General features: G+C 38.9%; 2 protein-coding genes across 7 annotated transcripts in view; one reads left to right on the forward strand and one right to left on the reverse strand.

Moving 5' to 3' along the window:
* The window catches only part of LOC126371440 (syntaxin-binding protein 5), a 376707-nt gene that overhangs the window by 92366 nt on the left and 260762 nt on the right, over window positions 1-23579 (reverse strand). For all 6 annotated transcript variants that reach the window (XM_050016735.1, XM_050016730.1, XM_050016729.1 and 3 more), the window contains exon 2: window positions 11578-11675. In XM_050016735.1, coding sequence (XP_049872692.1) covers window positions 11578-11675 — 98 coding nt within the window. The remainder of the gene's footprint in view (window positions 1-11577; window positions 11676-23579) is intronic.
* On the forward strand, window positions 12323-16893 carry LOC126371456 (basic juvenile hormone-suppressible protein 1-like). Its single transcript, XM_050016759.1, has 5 exons — window positions 12323-12428; window positions 14183-14316; window positions 14609-15442; window positions 15527-15687; window positions 15783-16893. The coding sequence occupies exons 1-5, from the start codon at window positions 12329-12331 to the stop codon at window positions 16810-16812; spliced, it is 2259 nt and encodes a 752-aa protein (XP_049872716.1). The 5' UTR covers window positions 12323-12328; the 3' UTR covers window positions 16813-16893.

Genomic DNA, 23579 nt, shown 5'->3' on the forward strand with positions numbered 1-23579 from the left:
CGTGTCGTCTCGTGGGAACGGGGCCTTATCTGATACTCAGCTGGGGTCGTGTAGGTATGTCTAGGTCTTATTCAGCTGTGAAAGACAAGGTTGCGCAGGTAAGACAATAGGTCAGGTTACGTAGGTGTAAATACTGGTCAGTATGTATGTAACACGCAATATCTACGGTACAAGGACGTCTTGAAACGTAACCTGACGGTCAGCGACGTCTCCACTGAACGCTGGGAGGACCTTGCTGTTTTAAGTGACCAACTTCGAGCAAAATCGTCTGAAAGAGCTCGACGAAAAACGCCAAACACGCAAGAATCGTCCCAAACCCATATATAGCTACACTTTCAACTCGGATGGACAGCTATTCTGCCTCCAATGTGGTTTGGCTTTGCCAGTCACATTCGAGCGCACGAGAGAAGAGACTGAGGTCGCCGTGAAGACTATAAAACACGCAGCTCCAGTCAGAAATCCCCAAGTGAAGAGAAAAAGGCCCACAATCCAAAGTGAAATACTTACTCAAGGAAAGCTACTGCTGATTAATGATTATGTATGCAGAAGTTTTAAGCGGATGAGACGTTCCTTATATAAGAAATGACGATTCAAAGTGTGACTATGTTACCTACTGAATATACGTAGATATTTTGGACAATTTAACGCCACCAGTAGCAACGTTAGAAGCGTTCGCTAGTTGGTAACTTTACCGGGACAAACCTTTGTTTGCTTTGTCCTCAGCGGGACTAATAGCGGGACATATACAGCACACAAGACGGGACATTGTCTAACGTTCCCGTTAATTGGGACTTCACAAGAGTCAGGGGTATTGTGGAGCCTTTATGATAACATGTTGCTGAGAGCAACGTGTGTACGAGATAGAGTAAAGGAAACAAATTAATAGAGATGAAATCTGCAAGCGAATGTTAGCTGAAAATGTCTTATACATTGTTTTAAGTTTACGCGGTTATTATCATAATTAAAGCACATAATAACGGGTTCTTACCGCATTTAAATGGGGATATGAGACTCCCGATATCTGCCCGTAGAAAATTATGGATCTACCTACTCCACTCCAATCTCATCAGTCATCCCGTGATCATGGCACTTGCAACAGTGTCGAAATATCGGGAGTCTCATATCCCCATTTAAACGCGGTAAGAATCCGTTATTATGTGCTTTAATTATGAAAATGTCTTTTACGTTAGTACTATTATAATAGTTTCACCACTAATTTAAGAGCCACGCTCTTGTCGGTGGAGCATTCTTCATGCTACATTTCTAAGGAAAAATAGAGCAGTGATTTCCCTCTTGCCTTCCGCGTCGCAGTACGCTGTCTGACGCTAGTGGGATGGCGACTCTAGTATATTTAAAAGCCGTACTAAGACTCTTATCCTCCGCCTCTGAATAGTACTGACAGTTACTGCTGCCCTGTCAGGATCCACTATAATAGTTAATTTTCCTATTTACAATAGATACTACATTTTCTACTATTACCATTAACTCTTCCTAAATCCTCCTACCACTATACTTATAACTCTCGAATATAAATTTTATGAATTATTCGCTATTGACAATAAAGTACAGATATTTAGTCCTTTAATGTACATACATACATAAACTCACGCCCGTATTCCCCGAAGGGGTGGGCAGAACTACAAATAATCAAGAAACTATTTGCAGCCACTTTCGATACATAGTCCTAAGGTGGATAATGATACGTATGATGATGGATGATCAGCCTATTCTTTAATGTAGTTATTAATAAAAATAGGCCAACATAGCGCGCTGCTAGTTTAGGGTAGGTACCTACCTATACGGATAGGTATAGTATTAAAAATTTGTCGGTGCAATTCTTAAAACTCACATTTAGATTATTCCTACGTTAGTAAAGTAGATAAGTTTAATTAAATCCACGCGTAATCATAAGTGAACAGCCGAAAGTAATCCACAATAATCGGATTATTCCCGGCAATTTTTGCCCACTCAGGAGTGACTCAATGCTAGGAGCCTTTTAATTAGGGTTCGGCGGTTCAGTGTGGTGTGGTCAAACGAACCCACTCTGCAAATTGGACTCTAATAGCCATGACGAAGGGTGAGGTAAGGTAAGCTTGGTCCCCACCCAAACTGAAGCGAGTATGTACCTTACTTCCATGCAAAATTAATGATCATAAATATAAGTTTAAATACTAAAACCCGACTACGGAAAATCGCGTTCTAAAGTACTTTTTGTCAGCGTACTTAATAAAAGAACATTTGACCCAAAGAGAAAGCATTTTTCAATTCTCTTAGGCAGTATAAGGATAAAACTTATAAATATTTATGTCCTCTAGCATAATATATATTTTTAATGTATTTCTTTTAATTATTTCTATTTTAAATTTTAATACAAATTATATCTGTATAATTTAGTTATCTACGAAACGATTACGTTGTCTTACACTGCAAATGTTGTGTGCACCTATAATTGGCTTATGTAACAGTCTAATTACTGACGTAATTTTTATTTTATTTAATGTTTTATTAAATAAGCTGTTGGTGTACCTTTTTTAAAAATAAATAAAATAAAAATAAATAAAAGTAAAGAAATAAACAACAGAAATAAAACAATGCCGTGATAACGCATCAATAAAGCCGGGTTCGACGGGGCTAAACAGTAAGTAATAAATACAAAAATAATTAAGTTTAATAAATAAATAAATACTTTTATAATAAGGTGATTATAATAAATAAATAAGTAATAAAGATTACTAAAATTAAATTTTAAGGTGAAACTAGAAAATGTTTCTCCGAAATTCTTCCGAATAGTGATATTTAGGAGATAGCCGTGGTCATTTGCCGTGGTACTGGACTTCTTATGACCGATTCGCAAAAAATAAATGCCATCGAAACGATAAGAGGAAGATGTACGTTTTCTTGTACCCGTCATGTGTTACAGATGTACCCACTGCTAGACTTGTCTACTTCAGCTACTTCCACAGCATAATGTCTTACGGTATTTTATTGTGGGGTCGAGCCGCTGATGTAGAAACTATTTTCATTATTCAAAAAAGGGCAGTTCGCGCTATTTATAATCTGCGTTGTCGGGACTCTTTAAGGGAGCTGTTTAAAGAAATAAATATACTGACGGTCGCAAGTCAATATATTTATGAAAACATTATGTATGTGCGTAAAAATGTATCTCTCCTTCCGAGAAACTGTGAAAGGCATACTTACAATACAAGGAATAAAAATAAAATTGTTGTTCAAAATTCTAGATTAAGTAAATTAAATTCATCTTTTTTGGGGTTATGTATACGTTTTTACAATAAAATACCAGATAATATTTTAAATTTGTCAGAGAACAAATTTAAAGCTCACGTGAAGCTTACTTTATGTAAAAAAGCCTATTATAAGATTAATGATTACCTAAATGATAAAAATGTCTGGTATTGAATGTGTTCCTCTAGTTATTAAATAACTTGTAATGTACCCTCATTGATTTAAAAGATGTGTTGCTGTTGCAGTTTCTTGTCATTTCTTCTCCTCAGCCATAACACCTTGCGAAATGACGTAAATTCAAAAATGTTACATTGACCTTCAACAAGTTTATCCATGATAATTACGTTGAATAAATGATTCTGATTCTGATTCTGGTTATAATAATTCTTTGTTTCTTAACCTTATTGCCGTAAATTGTCATATAACCCAGACTTGTGTAATTATTAATGAGAGAAGGGATTTGCATTTGTGCAAGTTTACAGTTCATCGGCTTAGTTTATCGCGTGTAGAGGGCGACTGCCTAAACTGTGGGAGGACGGAGGGAAAGAGGGACAAATTGCGGTCAGCTGGGAGCCGGGAGGTGTTTAGAGCAACTTTTACGTTTTATTTGAAGTGAGTGGCTTTGTTTGTGTTTTAATAAGAAGTTTTACAATGATGTTTAATAACGGTTTCTGTGGCCCAGTGGTTGAGCGTTGTGTTCACGATCCGGAGGTCCCGGGTTAGAATCCCGGTGGGTACAAATCACAAAAATCACTTTGTGATCCCTAGCTTGGTTAAGACATTACAGGCTGATCATCGGATTGTACAGAAGTAAGATAATTCGTGCTTCGGAAGGCACGTTAAGCCGTTGGTCCCGGTTATTATTACCGGTCTTTGGCGGCTCAATAGTAACCCTGACACCAGGGTTGATGGGGTTGGTTATCCACCTCACAATCCACACGATAGAAGAAGAATGATATTTTATGGTGATGAGACACTGACCAACACATTAGGATTAATTGAGGTATTTTAATAATGATGTCGACAAGGTAAGTACGTATCTATACAACTTATCGTTTGATAACTTTGTCTTCTCCATAAAAAAATCAACAAAATACACATACATAAACAGCCTATATCCCCTCAATCAACCGGAAGGGGTATGGAGCATACTCTACCACGCTGCTCCACAACAAAACACAAACCAAAAAATCAAAATACATTTCATCGAAAGTTCTCTAATCACAAATTACGAACCCACATAAACAAACCAAAACAAATATTAGGTTTCAGCCCTCAAACATGACCCTAGAAACTTTCTAGACTAAATTCTGCCCTCTTAACCTTACAGGGTCGCAACTAGTGGGCCTGCGTAATCGATTACATCCATAGTGGGCTGTTGTTGCTGGTTGAGTGGTTGGTGTTGACGTTAGGCCGTTGGTCCCGGTTACTACTTACTGATGTAAGTACGTAGTCGTTACATGAGTTATGACAGGGGTCTTTGGCGGCTCAATAGTAACCCTGACACCAGGGTTGATGAGGTTGGCAATCCACCTCACAACCCACACGATAAAAAAGTGGGCTGTAACGATGTTTGGAGTCCAACCAGAGGTCTATTAACCTTATCAGACGGATTTACTCCGTGTAATACAATTTTTTAAATGGCGCTTTTAGGCTGATGATTATAACTATTCAATCATTTATTTATCAATCCTTTATTCGCGAAAGATTGATAGTTTTGTCAACAGGTGGTAGGTTCTATGTTCTAAGAATCACGTGATTTGCTAGATACACAGCTTAACAAAAATAAAAATACCATTTTTTTTATACGTGACTTATTGTAGATTCGCTGCAAATGTTATTAACTACTTGGTTTGACAAATGGGGAACGCGGAGGGCTCTCACTCGGTATAAAATTTAAGACGACAGGCCTGAAAGTGTCCAGTACCAATCAGTTAATTTTTTTTTTTTTTTGGCGTGACTTATTGTAGATTTGCCGCAGATGGCATTAACTACTTGGCCGGACAAATGGGGAGCGCTGAAGGCTCTCACCCGGTACAACGTTTAAGACAACAGGCCTGAGGGTGTCCAGTACCAATCAGTAGTATACACAGATAGTAATATATCTTTCCATCAACCCAATGTACAGTCACGAGCAATATCATGTACCCATTTTAGAACCCTGTCGCACTGTCAAATTTGACATTTAATGAGACTTACGGTTTCATTTGTCAAAAAAGTCAATATGACATGGTTTCAAAGTGTAACATAGGTATGATAATGCATCCCATGATTTCTCCAGGGACACAATCAGCACGCAGTCAATGAGCTGACGAAGTCTGAATATTAAATATTGAAAGGTAATTACTGCAGAGTAATCATTAAAACATAATTAGAGAGATTGGCTTTTGCATAATTAACACAAATAGTACGAAAGCGGACCGTGACATGTCCTACGCCATCGACTACCATGTCCCACTGCTGGGTAAGCCTCCCCTTAATTAACCAGAGGGCGCATGGACTTAACTCCACCACGCTGCTCCATTGCGGGTCAGATTGGTGAAGGGGTTTCTACGGCTAATGGCCGGGATCAACATCTTAACGTGCCTTCCGAAGAGCGCCTGATAAGTCTCTCTCTCTCTCTCTCCTTGGCATTTATTATTCCCATCTGATGGTGGGCCTGATAAGTAAGAACATTTGTTTGGGCTACAATCCAAATACTTTTGAACATAGAAAGCGACATTGGTCTACCTTATATACTTATTCCTCTGTTTGAAGGTATTGTAATGTTTTAAATTTAAGGGGATGATGAAGAAGATGAAAAGAAGAATGGATGTATGAAATAAGAAATAAGCAAATGGGTTTACTCGAATTTATTAATCACTAAGAAAACCAAAGTTACACAAAAATATAAATAGGTATTTGGAACTTTTAAATCCTAAGGGTACATTCCAGGTATTCAAGGCCACTGGTCATTCGTTAAGCATTATTAAAAAAAATAAGAAAGGTATTATAAAAACCTCCCTAGCTCGTTTGCCCTAGCTCGTTTACATATAATTTATTATACATAAAAAAAACTCTGTATGAAACCTCAAAGCCGCTTCTAACACTAATTAGTATCCAGCCGAAAGCATTAAGCCAGAGAAAAGATAATTGAAAAGATTCAATCAACCGGCTGGACCGTTGATTTGAGACCGCAAAGCGAGTTTAACCCGGTTTAATCCAGCCCCGGCCGCGCATAACCGGATAAAACCAGATATTACTGGATATAACGGGATGCTCCGCTCGCCACTCCACTCATAAAGTGGTTTTAAAAAGCCACGCCGGTATTTGCGGAGCGCTCCACTCCGGAACTATCATGGACGAATTGATGGGAACATTCAACGCGGTTTAATAGCTTCTACTTTTAGATATAAGTAAAGTTGAAAACTTCGGTCGCGATGTGCTGCTGTTGTTATTTCTATTTACAATAAGTATATTATAGCATGTTGTTTGATAGGTATTAAATACTTAGGAACCTATAGAATGCTACCATTGAGAGAAGATAGACAAAGCTCAAGGAATCCTCTACAAAATACAAAAATAAAAAAGTTGTGTCGTGATATTTTTTGTGTAATAATCTAGTCTGTATATCGCCGAGCACCGCAAGTTTCAGAAAATCTATCGCTTCCCGTTATAAATAGCTAGGTTGAAAATGTACCTATTTTTCGATTCGAAGAATCGACACAACCGACAGGTCTTGCGGGTACGCATCGTCAAAGCAAGTTTATACATTAGTTATTAAAAAAAAAAACATTTACATCTCGACTACGGTATCTGGTTCACTCCCGGTCTTTTAAACTCGATGCATACGGGGCATTCCGGGGCGCGAATATGTTGTAATATTCGAGTTGGTATGCACGAGTTCGAAATTAGCCGGCGCGTTTTCATACAAACTCCACTACTAACTTTCGCTAAGTTTTAGCGACCCCGCCGGCGTGGTCGACGATTTCCCTCAGCGCGTATTGCTATCGACCCGCAAGGGTCGATAAATTCTTTCAAATATTTTTCCTCTCAGACGACGCCTTGAGCCGAGGTTCGCGCCCAACTGGGCACCCTCAGGCCTGTTGTCTTAAATGTTGTACCGGGTGAGAGCCTTCAGCGCTCCCCATTTGTCCGGCTAAGTAGTTAATGCCATCTGCGGCAAATGTACAATAAGTCACGTCAAAAAAAAAAACTCGCTAAGTTTTAAGAGCTAAGTCTCCCGCACTGATAACTCTGCTGCCTGACATTAGACTGAGTCTGTCGAAGGTAGTAGCCGCGACCAACACGCTATCATTCATTAAGTTCACCGCTTAGTTGTAAACAACCCAATAAAGTACGAAACAATCGAATAATATGAAAAACATATTTGTTTCGCAGCTATCAGTATTATTGATGGGTTCAAAACTGTTCCTTGCCTATAGTAACGTGATGTTTACAGACCACTATCAACTTATACTACAATAGTCAAGGTTTTATAGAACCAGACAACTTGAGGGTAACGACTGCAGTCTCACGTATTATGTAGTTTTCATTGCATCAGCTGCAGATACGTCTTGTTTTTTTTTTATTAGAAACAATAACGGCCTCTGTGGACCAGTGGTTTGAGCGTTGGACTCACGATCCGGAGGCCCCGGGTTCGAATCCCGGTGGGAATAAAAAAACTTTTTTTTTTGTGGTCACCCATCCTATGACTGGAAGAAATTGCTGCTTAGCAATAAGGCCGCCAGATTGTACTGTATCTACCATCATCTGTGTTAATTTGTTTTGTATGTTGTGTGCAATAAAGTATATTTGATTTGATTTGATTTTGATTTGAATAAATTACAAAAATCACTTTGTGATCCCTAGTTTGATTAGGACATTATAAGTTGATCACCTGATTGTCCGAAAGTAAGATGATCCGTGCTTCGGAAGGCACGTTAAGCCGTTGGTCCCGGTTACTATTTACTGATGTAAGTGAGTAGTCGTTACATGAGCCATGTCAGGGGCCTATGGCGGCTAAATCATAACCCTGACAACAGGGTTGGTGAGGCTGGTTTTCTACCTCACAACCCACACGATAAGAAGAAGATTAGAAACAATGACGTAGATATGCGACTTTGTTCTTGGTCCTTTAACATGATAAGGATAAACATTGAACTTCATGTTCATGTTATTTTTTTTTTTCTACTCCTCTACTTTAATCTGGCATTTAAATAACCAAAAAGTCTAATATAAGTACATACATAATTAAACTCTTTGAAAAAGTGTACGCTCTATGGCCTATAAAAGCATTGTTTACAAAGTGTAACTGTACTATAATGTCGCCAAAAAAGCATTGTTGTTGTTTTTTTTTTTTTTTTGACCTGGAAACTGGCACCTTTACTTTGTTTGGTGCCATAGATATACTATAAAAAAAAAGTATACATTTGCCGCCATTTTCCCGCGCGTTGGAAAATTTTTGTGTTTCGTTTAAAATTACGTCGTCGTAGAAAAAGTATTGTATGCAACGTTGTATAACTAGGTCAAAAAATGCTCGTGGCGTCTCTTATTGCGATGTTCGCCAAGGCTCACATCGCAACTCACGCAACTCGCATTTTTTGACCCTTCTTATACAACTGTTGCATAAAATACTATTTTACTTACTTACTGGTTTTTGTGTATTAGGTATGTGTTTCGTTATAGAATAATAGTTTTATTGTTAAAGTATGAAAGCTATGTATCATACACGACAATAAAACCACAATAGATACTGTGGTAGTATAGGTACCCCATCGCGTATACAAAATCTATTTATACAGGGTGTTAGTGACATCGTAGCGAAAACCTTGAGGGATGATTCAGACCATGATTCCGAGTTGATATCAAGGGGAATTTTCCATCATAAAAGTATGGAACTGTAAAAAAATAATTTTCGTGAGTAGAAATTCCACTTGATATTATCTCAGAACCACGGTCTGAATCATCCCCCACAGTATTCGTCATGGTGTCACTAACACCCTGTATAGTTGAATTGGGAAAACCAGTAGATTCTATCGCCCATTCATCATCTCCATAATGTAGCGCGTTATTGTGGGGTCCTAGCGGAACTAAACCATAGAATAAAGAATAACACTGCGTATAGAACGGCAACTATCCCCTCCCCACCAGCGTCTGAGCTAGGTTTACCTCACCCCCTCGAACATAGTTTAGACTTGAATCGTATGGCGTCAGACGTCACACACACAGATGCGCGTGTACGATAACGTCAATGTGTTGCGTGTATGTAAAACGAGGTTGTTTGTATGAAGTGTCCGGGGTGTGTCTAAACTGAACATTTGACAGGTCCGGTATTTTACAGAAGCGATATTCTAACTGTGCCACGGCTCTCATCTTCCTTCCACTTGTAATACATACACACAAACGGATACTAGTATCTATTTCCAGCGAATTATTCGTCTATAAACATCGGGTGATGTAATTAATATAAACAAATTGGTAAAAATATAAACACGACAAATTAATTTGAGATAAACACGGTGCCTACAACAACAGGTGATTGCGAGAAGGTGACTTTACTTACTCAGGAACTTGTTTTAATAACGGCCTCTTTGGTCCAGTTGTTTGAGCGTTGAGCTCACGATCCGGACTTCCCGGGTTCAAATCCCAGTGGGGACATATCACAAAAATCATTTTGTGATCCCTAGTTTGGTTAGGTTTGGTTATTCATGAAACAAATAAAAGAAAAGGTGCAGGTCGTGTCGTATCGGGAGGTGAAGGATTTGGCGGGAAGAAGAGAGGAATGACGATTACTCCACCGACAAGAGAGCAGCTCTTCAATAAAGAGAGAGAGAGAGTTTGGTTAGGAAATTACAGGCTGATCACCTGATTGTCCGAAAGTATATTGATCCGTGTTTCGGAAGGCACGTTAAGCCGTTGGTCCCGGTTACTACTTAGTGATGTAAGTAAGTAGTCGTTACATGAGCCATGTCAGGGGCCTTTGGCGGCTCATTAGTAACCCTGACACCAGGGTTGATGGGGTTGGTATTCCATCTCACAACCCCGTGTGGGTTAGTAGAAGAAGAAGAATTTTAGAATCGCCGTTTCTTATTAAAAACTTCCAATTCTCCTCATAATCTATTTCCTCTGACTACCCCAATTGGGATACAGTCGTGAGCTTATGTTATGTACTTCTAATCACGCATAGAATAGACATTTCTACGACACATAGATCACAAAGTGATTTTTTTGATATGTCCCCACCGTGATTCGAACCCGGGGCCTCCAGATCGTGAGTCCAACGCTCAACCATTGGACCACAGAGGCCCTTTGTAGAGTTACCGATCTATACGTAGTATTATTCAATTTTCAAAAAAAGAAAAATATATGCTATGTGTTCGCGTCGTCTCTACACCCTGTGAGATAACATCATAGGTATGTATATACCTGCTGATACTATGTATTGTTAGTATCAGTATAGGTGATCGAGAAAGAGACATAGGTCACAAGATAATAACAATGTAGGTATTATCGTATTTTTTATCTCTTCGCAATGAAATCGTTTCACATTAAAAAGTTTCCATAGTGACAGTATGACGTATGTTTGAGTTGGAGTGCAACCTACCCTTGTAGGAGGAGATGGCGCAGATAATATTTTTTTTATCACACTGAGGTTATACTGGTTTGTAAATAATCTTTCATGTGTGGTCGGGTCAACAGCTTTCGTTGTCTAGTGGTTAGAGCGCTGGGCTCACGATCTGGAGGTCCGGATTCGGTCACTATTTTCGAAAAAAATCGAGATATATCATACATACAAACTGCCTCTGCAGTTTGGCGAGACTATTGTTATGTATATATTATAATACATACATAAACTCACGCCTATTTCCCACCGGGGTAAGCAGAGACTATAGAATTCCATTTGCTTCGATCCTGACACACTTCTCTTGCTTCCTCCACATTCATCAATCGCTATAATTATAATACCACTTTGTGAATAAATAAAAATAAATAAATAAGCATCCCTTTCTGAATTCTCGACATCACAACACTCTCTTAGGATAGCTACACACATAGTCGGGCCGGCATAGTCTGTTCGGCAGTATTAGCCGAACAACAAAGCCGACCCGATGTAATTACATGAATTCATCTCGAACATGCATCTACATATTATATATTCGATTTTTACAGTCCGACTGTGCCGATTCATGCCGGCCCTACTATGTGTGTAGCTGCCCTTTCGAGCACCACGTCCCAGAGAAATCATAGTTGGGTTATTTATGAGTATTTAAAGTTGAGTGCTTGTTTATCATCAATTAGACTTACCAGATGTCTCAGTTCAGAATACAAGTAACAAAAGTTTGAAAAGGATACATTCTGAGGTTGCCACCCTTGTCCCCGATGGCGAGTAGTTTCTGTATGGGGTCCCAGGCGAGCGCGGTCGGCGAGAACGGGAACCCATGTCGGAATGTCTGCGGACAACGAAAATTGTAGCATTAGTATCAGATACAGTTTGTAAGGCGAAAGTTGGTGGTAGGACTAGCAGAGGAAGACCTGGAAGGACGTAGAACCAAAGCGCAAAAGTGCAGTCACTGAGCCAAGCGAATTATTTGTAAACAGCGGGGAAATTATGAACTATTACTTGTCATAATTATAATGTTTTTGGTCTATTATAGAAACGACGACACAAAACACTCGACTGTCTGGTTATTGGCCAATGTAAATGTTTATAGGATGGTTTTAGATTTGTGCTTAAAATTGGCCGTGTGTTCCATAAATTTTATGCCTGTCGATTATCCGTTCCATTCCTTTTCGGCGGATAAGAAAATGACACATATAACTTTAAATAAAATTACATGGTGTCTACAGGAATTAACACCATTATTTACTTGATTATTTGAAAAAACTCGTTTAATACCGGATATAGAAAACAGTATACAATAATCAGTATATAACGGATGCATCTGTGAAATAGGTGTAATCAACAACGAAGATCGACCTAGCCCAAACATAAGGTTATCACCTGCAACTCGCGCTACAAAAACAACGATAGAGCACCGATATCGCAGCCAGAGGGTATATAAGGTGGGTGTGAGGGGATGCAGTCAGTGCGGACTCGAGCAGCATGATGAAGTGGGTGCTCTTGTGTGCGGCCCTGGCCGTGGCCTCGGCCTCCGTGGTCAAGGATGACGTCATGAACGTGCTCATCGGCAAGGAGACCCTTGGTGAGATATTTTTCTTCTATTTCTTTAAAGGCCCCATATACGGTACGATTCGTCGCTTCAGACCGATCGAAACGACGAATCGATAGTGTATATCAAGATCGTTAACGATTTACTTCATCGAAGACGATATCGGAGGTCGCAACAAAAACCCATGCAATCATGAATATCGTAACGATGAATTGACAGTGTATGGCTCTTTACGATCAACGATTCGATATTCCTTTAAAATATTTATATGAGAAAACTATTACGACCAATCGGTTCGTGTATGAGCGTCATTTGCGATGCGATCAATCGTCACGATTTTCATCAGATCGATCGTAGAGACGAATCGTACCGTATATGGGCCCCTTTACAGGACCATTTTAAAGGTTCAAAATGCGGCATTAAATTATCGAAATTTCTAAACCATCTCTTTCAAATTTTTATAGTATATGTAGATACATAAGATTACGCCTACTTCCCGTAGGGTGGTCAGAGGCCACTGAATTCTACTAACTATGACCTTCCTAACCACAATATCTCTTCTTCCATTTTCAAACTGCTCATAATAAGTAATATGCTCTACCCGGATTTGAATAATTCACTGTCTTTTTAGAAATATACTTTTTAATATACAAAATATAGATCAAATAGATCCCAGACTAGACGAAAAAAATAAAAAGTTGACACGTCCCTTGTTCTACGTGCGACAAAGGGTCCATTAATAACTAGCCGGACAAAGGAGACCTCTTCAATCACCAGATGAAATGGGAACAATAGCTACCTATTACACTGCATTGTCACAAACGTCCGAATTACTAGCGCTTTTGTCACTTTAATTTGTCGCAACGTTTATTGTGGGACTAGTTTGAAACATTTAATTTTGCATGTTCTCTAAAACGAGTTATTAGAATTTGACCAAAACCTGTAAGTCATAAATCCTTTGCAAGTTTTGACATATCAAAGCAGTTTTTCAAAGCTGTATAATATAATAACCATAATAAATATAATTTCTCCAACTAAGGGATTTACTCATAGCCCTAACGTTGATTGTGTTTGGAGATTCAAAATTGTAAGAAAATGTGCATAAACTTAAAAGAAAGAAATTAAAATATCAACTCCGGTATTTTTTTGTGATCAGAAACTATATACTAATTGAGAATACGATAGACGTCGAAGTTAGGCAATAACAACCTGACTATGTTGAATAGCAATATACCATTTGTATCCATAGCCCAATCTCGAATAGAGAATATTCAAATTGGTCACTATTTGCTTTGTGTCGTGGTCCCTATGGCGGAATTAGATGTTCGAAACGAACATTTCCAGAACAACTATAAACTACAAATCTCGAACCTTCCGTCCAGTAGAATTCATAAGTAGTTTCAATCCAACGTTAAGTAAATTTAATAACTTTGTATTCAAAGAGCTCAAACTTGTCCCTGAAATGTATTTGAAATATGCTTTATTATTAAGGAGTGGTCCCTTACTTTGTAATTACATTGAAGACAGCCGCTAAATTAGATTTTAGAAATGGAACGTCTTAAAATAACTACAGTAATTACTTAATTGCGGCCCAATGCCGACACGAGGCAAAAATTAAGTTGACAGAAAAGTTATTTTTCTGGCGACATTTATTTGTAGCCTGTAAAGACCTATTTTATATATTGTAAACTTTTCTCGAACGGCTTCACCCCGAAACAGAACACTAAAAGCTGTCACACAATAGCAAACAATTTACACATAATTTATATCTGTTGTTCACCCAACAGTGACGACAGACATTAAGACCAAGGAGCTGTGCATCATGAAGCTATTGAACCACATCCTGCAGCCGACCATGTACGATGATGTGCGCGAGGTGGCTCGCGAGTGGGTCATCGAGGAGAACCACGAGATGTACCTGGTAAGATGCGCAAACAACAAACCCAATAGAAAACAGACATAAAAGCAATATAAACAGATAAAGGTGGACACTCCGAAGTAAAAAAAGCCACTGGGGCTATGGTACTATTAACTGAATCGTCGTATTAATAATAATAAGATAAATATAAGAACGTCTTGCTGTGATTACGGCGTTCCGTAAACGTGATACATATATGCGGATATCTGGCCACCACACGTTACACGTTACAAGACTAAAAAGAAAAAAACGTTGTATGATTAAACGAGTTCAACGTTTCGATGTTCTGTTACAGAAGGTGGAGGTGGTCAAGGACTTCATCCACATGTACAAGATGGGCATGCTCCCGCGCGGCGAGGTTTTCGTCCACACCAACGACCGTCACCTGATGGAGGCCATCCGCGTCTTCAAGCTCCTCTACTACGCAAAGGACTTCGACGTGTTCATCCGCACCGCGTGCTGGCTGCGCGAGCGCATCAACCCTGGCATGTTCGTCTACGCGCTCACATGCTGCTGCTTCCACCGTGCCGACTGCCGCGGCATCGTCCTCCCCGCCCCTTACGAGATCTACCCGTACTTCTTCGTCGACAGTGACATCATAAACAAGGCTTTCATCATGAAGATGACCAAAGCCATGCACGATCCCGTTCTGATGGACTACTACGGTATCAAGGTCACCGACAAGAACCTCGTCGTCATTGACTGGCGCAAGGGAGTCCGTCAAGGTTTGACTCATGAGGACAAACTCTGCTACTTCAGAGAGGATATCGACTTGAACACCTTCATGTACTACTTGCACATGAACTTCCCCTTCTGGATGACCAATGAGGTATACGGCGTGCACAAGGAGCGTCGCGGTGAGGTTGTCATGTATGTGTATCAACAACTGTTGGCTCGTCTGCGGTTGGAGCGCCTGGCCCGCGGCATGTGCGATATCAAGATGCTGGAGATGCACGAGACCCTCAAGGAAGGCTACTGGCCCAAGCTGCGCCTGCACAATGGCTGGGAGATGCCCGTCCGTAGCAACCGCGTCAAGATCCTCACCAAGCACAACGTCAAGGTGAAACTGCTGATTGAAGATCTCGAGAGGTTCATCCGCGAGGGCATCATCAAGGGCAAGATTGAGCTAGTAAGTATTTTACGGAAAATATTCGCGTCTTAGGCTGACACTTTCGATAACAGTTTATAAAATGGTTGACTGTTTCTTTCACAGCGTGACGGTACAGTCATCACCCTGAAGAAGACTGAGGACATCGAACTGTTAGCTAGACTGATCCTTGGCGGCATTGGTTTCACCCACGACGACGCCAAGCTCTTGAACCTGGTTACCATGTTCAAGAAGCTGCTGAGATACAGCATGTACAACGAGGACAAGTGAGTATATACCATTATGTATCTTACAATTAATATTTAACGTGGGTGACATATTGGGAACGTAATTTTAAACACTATTTCAATTTGTTCAATAGGTACACGTACATCCCCACCGCCTTAGACATGTACACGACCTGCTTGCGTGACCCCGTTTTCTGGAGGATTCTCAAGCGCATCCAAGACTGCTTCGTCCTCTTCAAGAAGATGCTGCCCGTGTACACCCGTGACGAGTTCGACTTCCCAGGCATCAAGGTCGAGGGCATCACCACCGACAAACTGGTTACTTTTATGGACGAGTACGATGTCGACATCACCAACGCCATGTGGCTGGATGACGCAGAGCTCAAAAAGAAGCATTCCGACATGGTCTTCATCGGCCGCAAGCGCCGCCTCAACAATCACCCCTTCAAAGTCACCATCGACGTGGTCTCCGACAAGGCTGTCGACGCTGTTGTCCGCATCTTCCTCGGTCCCAAGTTCGACTGCATGGGTCGCCTCATCGGCATCAACGACAAGCGCATGGACATGTTCGAGATCGACAGCTTCCTGTACAAACTCGACACCGGTAAGAACACGATCGTCCGCAATTCAATGGAGATGCACAACGTGATCGGAGACAGGCCGATGACCCGCATGATCTGGGATAAGGTTATGGACACGACCGGTGTGGTCAGCGGCCGCATGGTCGACCACTGGTGGTTCAAGTCCCGCGTAGGCTTCCCGCACCGCCTGCTGCTGCCTCTCGGTATGCTCGGAGGCATGCATATGCAGCTGTTCGTCATCGTGACTCCAGTCCGCAAGGGACTAGTACTCCCGATGATCGACATCGACATGATGAAGGACCGCCGCGTGTGTTACTTCACGACTTGTATCGACACGATGCCGCTCGGCTTCCCGTTCGACAGGCACATCGACGTGACGAAGTTCTTCACGCCGAACATGAAGTTCCACGACGTGAAGATCTACAGGAAGGACCTGACGACGATGAACGCGGTGAAGGACGTGGACATGACCGACATGGTGATGAAGCGCGACGACCTCACCATGTTGGACTCCGACATGATGGTCCGCTGGTCCTACAGGGACGTCATGCTTATGAGCACAGACAGAATGAACCGCATGTAAATCATAACTTTAAATTCAACTTCATATTGCACATAATACTATTTATTTCTCTGAGCCTTAATAAACAACAGTAGAGAATAATATGTCTTTTTATTGTAAAACCTTCATATAAGTTAAGAAAGAAATTATAACAATAACATCACATTATACAAAATGACAAGAAAAAGAAAAGATAAGACAAGCTCACTCAGCGTCCTCACGACATCAAGACATCTAATATAATATATAAACTCGTAAACACACTCAAAAATAAAATTACACACTAGCTGTATCAACCATACATCGACTATAACAACCACCAAAACTAACAGAGCACTCAAGATAACAATAACGGATCCAATCCAACAAATTTAATCCAAGAAGACCTAGAACAATCATTTGACGAGGAATAGCGTTACCAAACTACAAGGGAGTCTAACTTAGAGTATTTCTATGATCCCGGCGGAGTGGAGGCAATACAAGAATACAAGCCAAGTTGGGTAGATGACTGGGTCAAAGTAAATTGTGAAATGCTAATCAAGGTACTTTATTTCTCAAAAGAATACATTTGATTCGCTTACTGAGAAACAATCAATTTCATAATATAGTAAGTAGTTTAAACAACATTGGAATTGGACTAAGGTAGGTAGGTACTTAAATAACATTCCGAGACTTACTATACTAATAAGTAGGTATCTGTGTTCTATGTGCGTTGACACTTTCATTGTTCCATCCACCAGCAACACAAGATTCACACTACGATTAATCTATAAAAATAAGCCAATCTAAAATGATCAAAGAATAATTTACGCATCTTAATAAAGAATTAGGTAACAAAGAGCATTTTAAATTCCTATTTCACCACATTACTATACTATACCAATTCTGTAGATGTTTCGTGAAAAGTGTCTCATATGACTATGTGGGATTACGCCAGTAGTCCCGGGGTACACCCGGACTGAATTTGTAAACATTTCCAGTTCCTTTGATGTTGTCCGGGGTTTGCCGTTTACCGGTCTTGATTTCCAAACCCTTTTCCGCGTCGATTGCCAACTTTGATCTTTTATCATAAAATATAAATAAAAGCCTTTGCAATGGTAACCTAACAACGGTTGAAGAAGTCACAAAGGTAAAATTATATTCAATGCAAAGGGAAACAATCTAGTGTAACGATATACGAGGCAACAAATTATTTGTAACAGGACGACGAGATTTTCTTTTTTTATAATCTGTAGAACAAGACTGTAAAATCTTACATACATACATAAACTCACGCCTATTTCCCACCGGGGTAAGCAGAGACTATAGAATTCCATTTGCTTCGATCCTGACACACCTCTCACTCAATAAAAAAAAATAAGATAAAAAAAAAACAAAAATAAAGAAACAGAAAAAAAAGATAATTTTGTGTAAAATCTTTCTCTCAATAATCGAACCATAAATACACAAACTTCACAATACCTACTCTGTGTTATGTTTTATGACTTTTAAGTACTTAAAAAATAAATACAACCACAACGACTAATTAGTTCATATCCCATGACTAAAAAGACATTTCGACCTTTTTATTCCGCACTCTCTGCTTACTTCAGTTGGAAATAGGCGTGAGTTTACGTGTTGGACTTTTTACCTTACAAATATACGAACTGAAATGGGATTTGATTGAAAAAAGTTTTCTATTGACTGGCAAGTCACGAAGTTCGGACTACAGTAAGGCAAGTAGACTTCTGAAGTCGCGGGCGTTCTACTCGGCGACTTCTCAAAGTATTGCTGCGACTTTCAACTTTGCTCACACACTTCAATGGAGTTAAATCGCCCCCAGCCTTTTGTTGGCCGCTCTTGAACTTCTAAAGTTCTCTCGGATTTAATTTTTCTTCGTATTTAATTGTTATTTGGAATAAATAGGACTTCGTTTTGCTCTTACATTTTTCACCAACGATTTAATATATTTTTGGACTTATTTATAAATTATAAACTTGTCAAATATAAGTGAATGATAAAATGATTTTCTCTCTAATTATAAAATAGAAGAAACAGCGCCAATGGAGTATTTTCGAATATTCAAGTAATAAATGCTATATGAACATGAAATAAAACAAATCAATGTATCGTTAAATGTTTATTTACAATACATATATATTTAAAGTCTTATCAATCTTTCGAATTCTAAACATAAATTACATAAACGTTTAAATTTCATAAAATCAATTTTCGTCATTCGAATGCAAATCAGAAGCTATTATAATACACAATTGATTGTAAAGTAGTATTGAATTTTGTCGCTCATTTCTAGTTTGAGCTTGTTTGCCATTAGCGGCGGTGGAGGGACGTAGTGGGGCGAGGGTGGACTGCGATGGAGCGCGGTGGAGTGGGAAAATAGGGGGTTATTACAATTTGCACATTAGCGCTCACAGCGCTCATTGAAGAGTTTAATTATTGCCAAAAATTGATTTCAAAAGCTTTGAGTGCTTTTAGATACTTATTGTTGTGCACAGAGTATTATTCACCAAAAACCGATGTAAGTTTAGTTAGTTGAAATACGAAATACGATTACTTAAATAAGTATGTAAACTCCAAAATAGGGCTAAAAAATCTCAGTAATTCATAACATTTCATCTAACGAAATATTTCACACAAATACTGCACAGAATAGGAAATTATTCATTCGAATTTGAGTAGTAAATTCGTTTACGATCCGTACTCAAATTCACGCCCAGTGGTGCGAATTGCCGATTTAACGGGAATATTCCGGCGGCTGCACGGGGCGTAGCCAGTGGAATATTGCCCAAAGCCCTGTTCAAATAAAATACTGAAAACGTCGAAGTTGTATTATGTCGACTTCAGTAAAGACCAAAATTATAAAATGCCATATTTGTCGTTGAGTCGGAGTTGTGTTTATTCAAAAATCAAAATCATAAATCAAAATAGTTTATTTGCTTTAAATAATACATCAAACATATGACCGTTATTGGGACTTCCTAATAAGCCTCATGTAAAGATCTGTGTCAGGAAGCCCCGCTCTTCCTAATTGCTATTAAAACTTTGATAGTATATATAAGCGTAATGCGTGACGATTTGTGCGAGCGTAATGATGACAAATCTTTTGTCAGCCACCAGCAGCAGGCTTTACCTATTATGTTTTTTTTTGGTGAAAACCTGTAATTGGCTATTTGTTTCTATTTTTGAATCTAAATTGTATTGTCTTGTAAGCTGTTGGTTTTCCAAATAATAAATAAATAAATAAATATATATATATTTATTTCTTTTAACAATAATAATCAAAGTTTAAATAAAAGTTAAAGAGAAATACTTATGAGATAAGATGTGTGTGTGTGTGTTTATTTATATATAACATTTTTGTATCCTCCATTACAAACATGTAATATCTATCTTAAGCTCTTGTATTTTGTAGAATGCCATCAAAGTATGTAAACGTATAATTTGCTTAGGGATAAATTTGATTTAATTTTTAACTGAATGTCGTACAAAATTGGCAATGTCAATGAACAGACACAGTTCCAAGTATTCCAATATTTTGTTAAACATGAAATGCAGTGTATTAGTGTCGCTATTATTTACAGTTGGCAACTTCGTAGTTGCATGGACATGCAACCAAACTTCTGACAATGTTGAATGTTGTTAGCAACAAATTGGACCTGTCTTCGCCACGAATAAAACCCTACCTTTTGATTTATTTCGTTGAAACTAGTTGCATATTTTTTGTTTTTATTATAACATTTGATTCTAGTATTTGAGGTTATGCTATGGTACAGCCACGTTGCGGCCACAGCTTTGCACTAATGTTCTTTATGTAAGGGCTATATTTTAACAATATAGTTGGCTATATTAGAACAACTTTTTCCAATTATACTTATTCATTAATTTCTTTTTAACTTGGTTAGGTTCTTAACCACACCAGGGGCCTTAGCCAAGCTGCAATCGATTACGAAAAACGTCAGTGCAGTCGAATAAATTGTATGGGATTCACACGTCACCTAATGTCAATGTTTCGATATTAATACTTTACAATCAAAACTAAATAACATGCAATGTGCTTCCGCCAAGTCAGCAGCGCAGCGAAGCGCCGACAAATGTTGCCAAAACGAAATATAATTAGAAAAAAAAGCGGGCAGTGTTGCTATGTCGCGTCTCTCGAGGGTCCATTTTATGCGATTTATTAGCCTGGTGTTATTTTACGCGGTTTATTCGTGTAACGGAAACCGGCACTTTTTGACGGCAATTAATTGCTCGGCCCACTGTGCAGTTCGTTCAACCGTTTTATGTCGTGTAAAATACGGTTGACAACAGCGATAAAATGTTATCTGTGGCTGCTGATGTCGATTGTCTGAAATGACACTATTAGGGTACTACATATTGGGGTTTGTGGCGATTATTGTCTACTGTACTGGACATGAGTATATACCTACTTAACGCGCACAGATTCTTGACATCCCGAGAATTCCATTAAAATCTAGTAAGACAAAGGCTCTCTCTAAAATCATCCCTCGCCTCTCCATAGTAACAACGCCTGTATCCCCGAAGGTAAAGGCAGACAAATTTGAGAGCGTGGCTCTTAAATTTGTGATGTTGATGATGATCTAGAGTATAAAAAAATAAGACGCTGTAAAGTATTATATTTATTTCTTTCTCTTTTGTTTTTGCATCTTGTATTTTCTGTGCGTGCAATTAAATATTTTTTATAACATTTTATGCTACATAACATGCACGACACTTATAATTACCTAGACAACATAGTCCCTTTGTAGTCGCCATACTACAAAGCCATCATACATCCTCCATGAAACATGCAACAGAAATGCAAGCGTGAATTTTGATTGACCTACTTTTGAAATACGTTTCGTTCTATGCAGAAAAGCATCCGATGGAACGCTTTCGAACGAATGAGCAATCCGGAGTTAGAACGTTTGGTATGTGCTGTGTGCGTTGGTACAAAGTAAATGTGCAATATTAAATTCTTTCTGATTTTAATTTCACAGTTCATTTTCGAGTCAGTCCGCATTAAGTCGAGTTGCAATAATTGAGTTAGTTCGTTGTACCATCTGTTTGGAAAAACGTTCGAATATTTGGATTGAACTTTTATATTTTTTTCAGTTTTGGTATTTTCTGTGCGAATTAGGCCTTTGTTCACTAGATTCCTGGTAGTGGTTGCCTGGAAGAAATTGCTTCAGAGCAATAAGGCCGCCTAAATATAATAACCTAAAAAGGTTAGAGCGCTAAGATAAGTAGGTTGTCTTAATAATTAAAAACGATGTGATGTGTCTGTGTGTGTGTGTGTTTGTGTGTATGAGTGTATGTGAATAACTTTACAAGATACGTATGAAATATTAACAGCCTTTAAAGACCCAATTGTATACGTGCGTATCAAAAGTGTCTGTAAGTTGTCTTCTAATTACTTGAGGATCTGTTCACCCCGCTAAGGATTTCCTCTCAAACATTTAGAATGGCTTACTGCTATTGCGATTTCGTCGAATTGATATCTTACTCTTAAGAATTTATCCACAATAAAACGTAATACCTATAAGGAACATAAAAATTAGAAATTAAACTAATTTACAAAAAATGACACTGTTATTCCGTAAACGTATTATAACTTTGTGTAATTTAAAATCAAACCCTAAAACAGTTACCTACTTACGTATAAAAAAATAAGACTCGCAAACTCAATACTTCTTCGCTTCAAATCGTAGAAGTCTTCAATTTGCCGGCAAAACTTGTCCAAGCAAACTGGCGTGCCAGCTGGAAAACAATTGCCGGCGATGCTTACGTTCGATTTTCAAATCTAAAATGATATTTTAAGGAATGCTAACAATGACGATAAAAACTAGAAGCTCAAAATTTAAGAACACTCAACAGTAGCGACATCTAGTGGGATAAATAGGCAATTTTGTACCCCATAAAAACATCAAGTAACGTTAATTAAAACACATAATAACGGGTTCTTACCGCGTTCAAAATAGGGATGGGAGACTCCCGATATTTCGACACCGTTGCAAGTGCCATGATCACGGGATGACTGATGAGATTGGACTGGAGTAAGCAGATCCATAATTGTCTACGGGCAGACATATCTGTCTACCCTCTTTCTTTGCCGCTCCCGTGATCACGCACAACGATGTCGAAATATCGGGAGTCTCATATCCCCATTTAAACGCGGTAAGAACCCGTTATTATGTGCTTTAATTATAATAAAATACGCCCTAATTATTTATAAAAGCTAAGCTACATTGAACGGCAAACTTCGACTTATCAATTCAATCTCATCGCGAACCACAATTTTTCATAGCCAGCTAACCCGAAGGTTACGTGGCGGAAATTACTTTTCGTATGAATAAACCATTAAAGCTGGAACGTACGGAAATTTAAAATTAAACTGCAGACGTTTTCAGCTCAGAATGTAAACTCATTCATAGGTTATACTTCACTTCAATATCCGGATTAACTCAGTCTTTGGAGGCCGGTAGGACGCCCCATGTTGAGATTTAAAGACTGCACGTGATGAACCATAAATTCTTATTCTTTCTTTCTTTCTGTAAGTTCCGAATCCTACTGATGCCGGGTATCTGTCAACCCGGCACCTGATCAGAACTCCTTCAAACTCAGACGTGGAAGAATTAGACCACACATCGGCGTTTTATTAATATCTCCTGGATTCTGCAAACTATAATCAATCATACACCAACTTTGTTCCTCACAGGAAATTAACACACCACAAGTTTAAAAATTCGCTTGGAAATGTAAATCCAACTTGTTGATAGAGATTGAGAATG

Source organism: Pectinophora gossypiella, chromosome 12 (assembly GCF_024362695.1).
Source record: "Pectinophora gossypiella chromosome 12, ilPecGoss1.1, whole genome shotgun sequence".
Taxonomy (NCBI): Eukaryota; Metazoa; Arthropoda; class Insecta; order Lepidoptera; family Gelechiidae; genus Pectinophora; species Pectinophora gossypiella.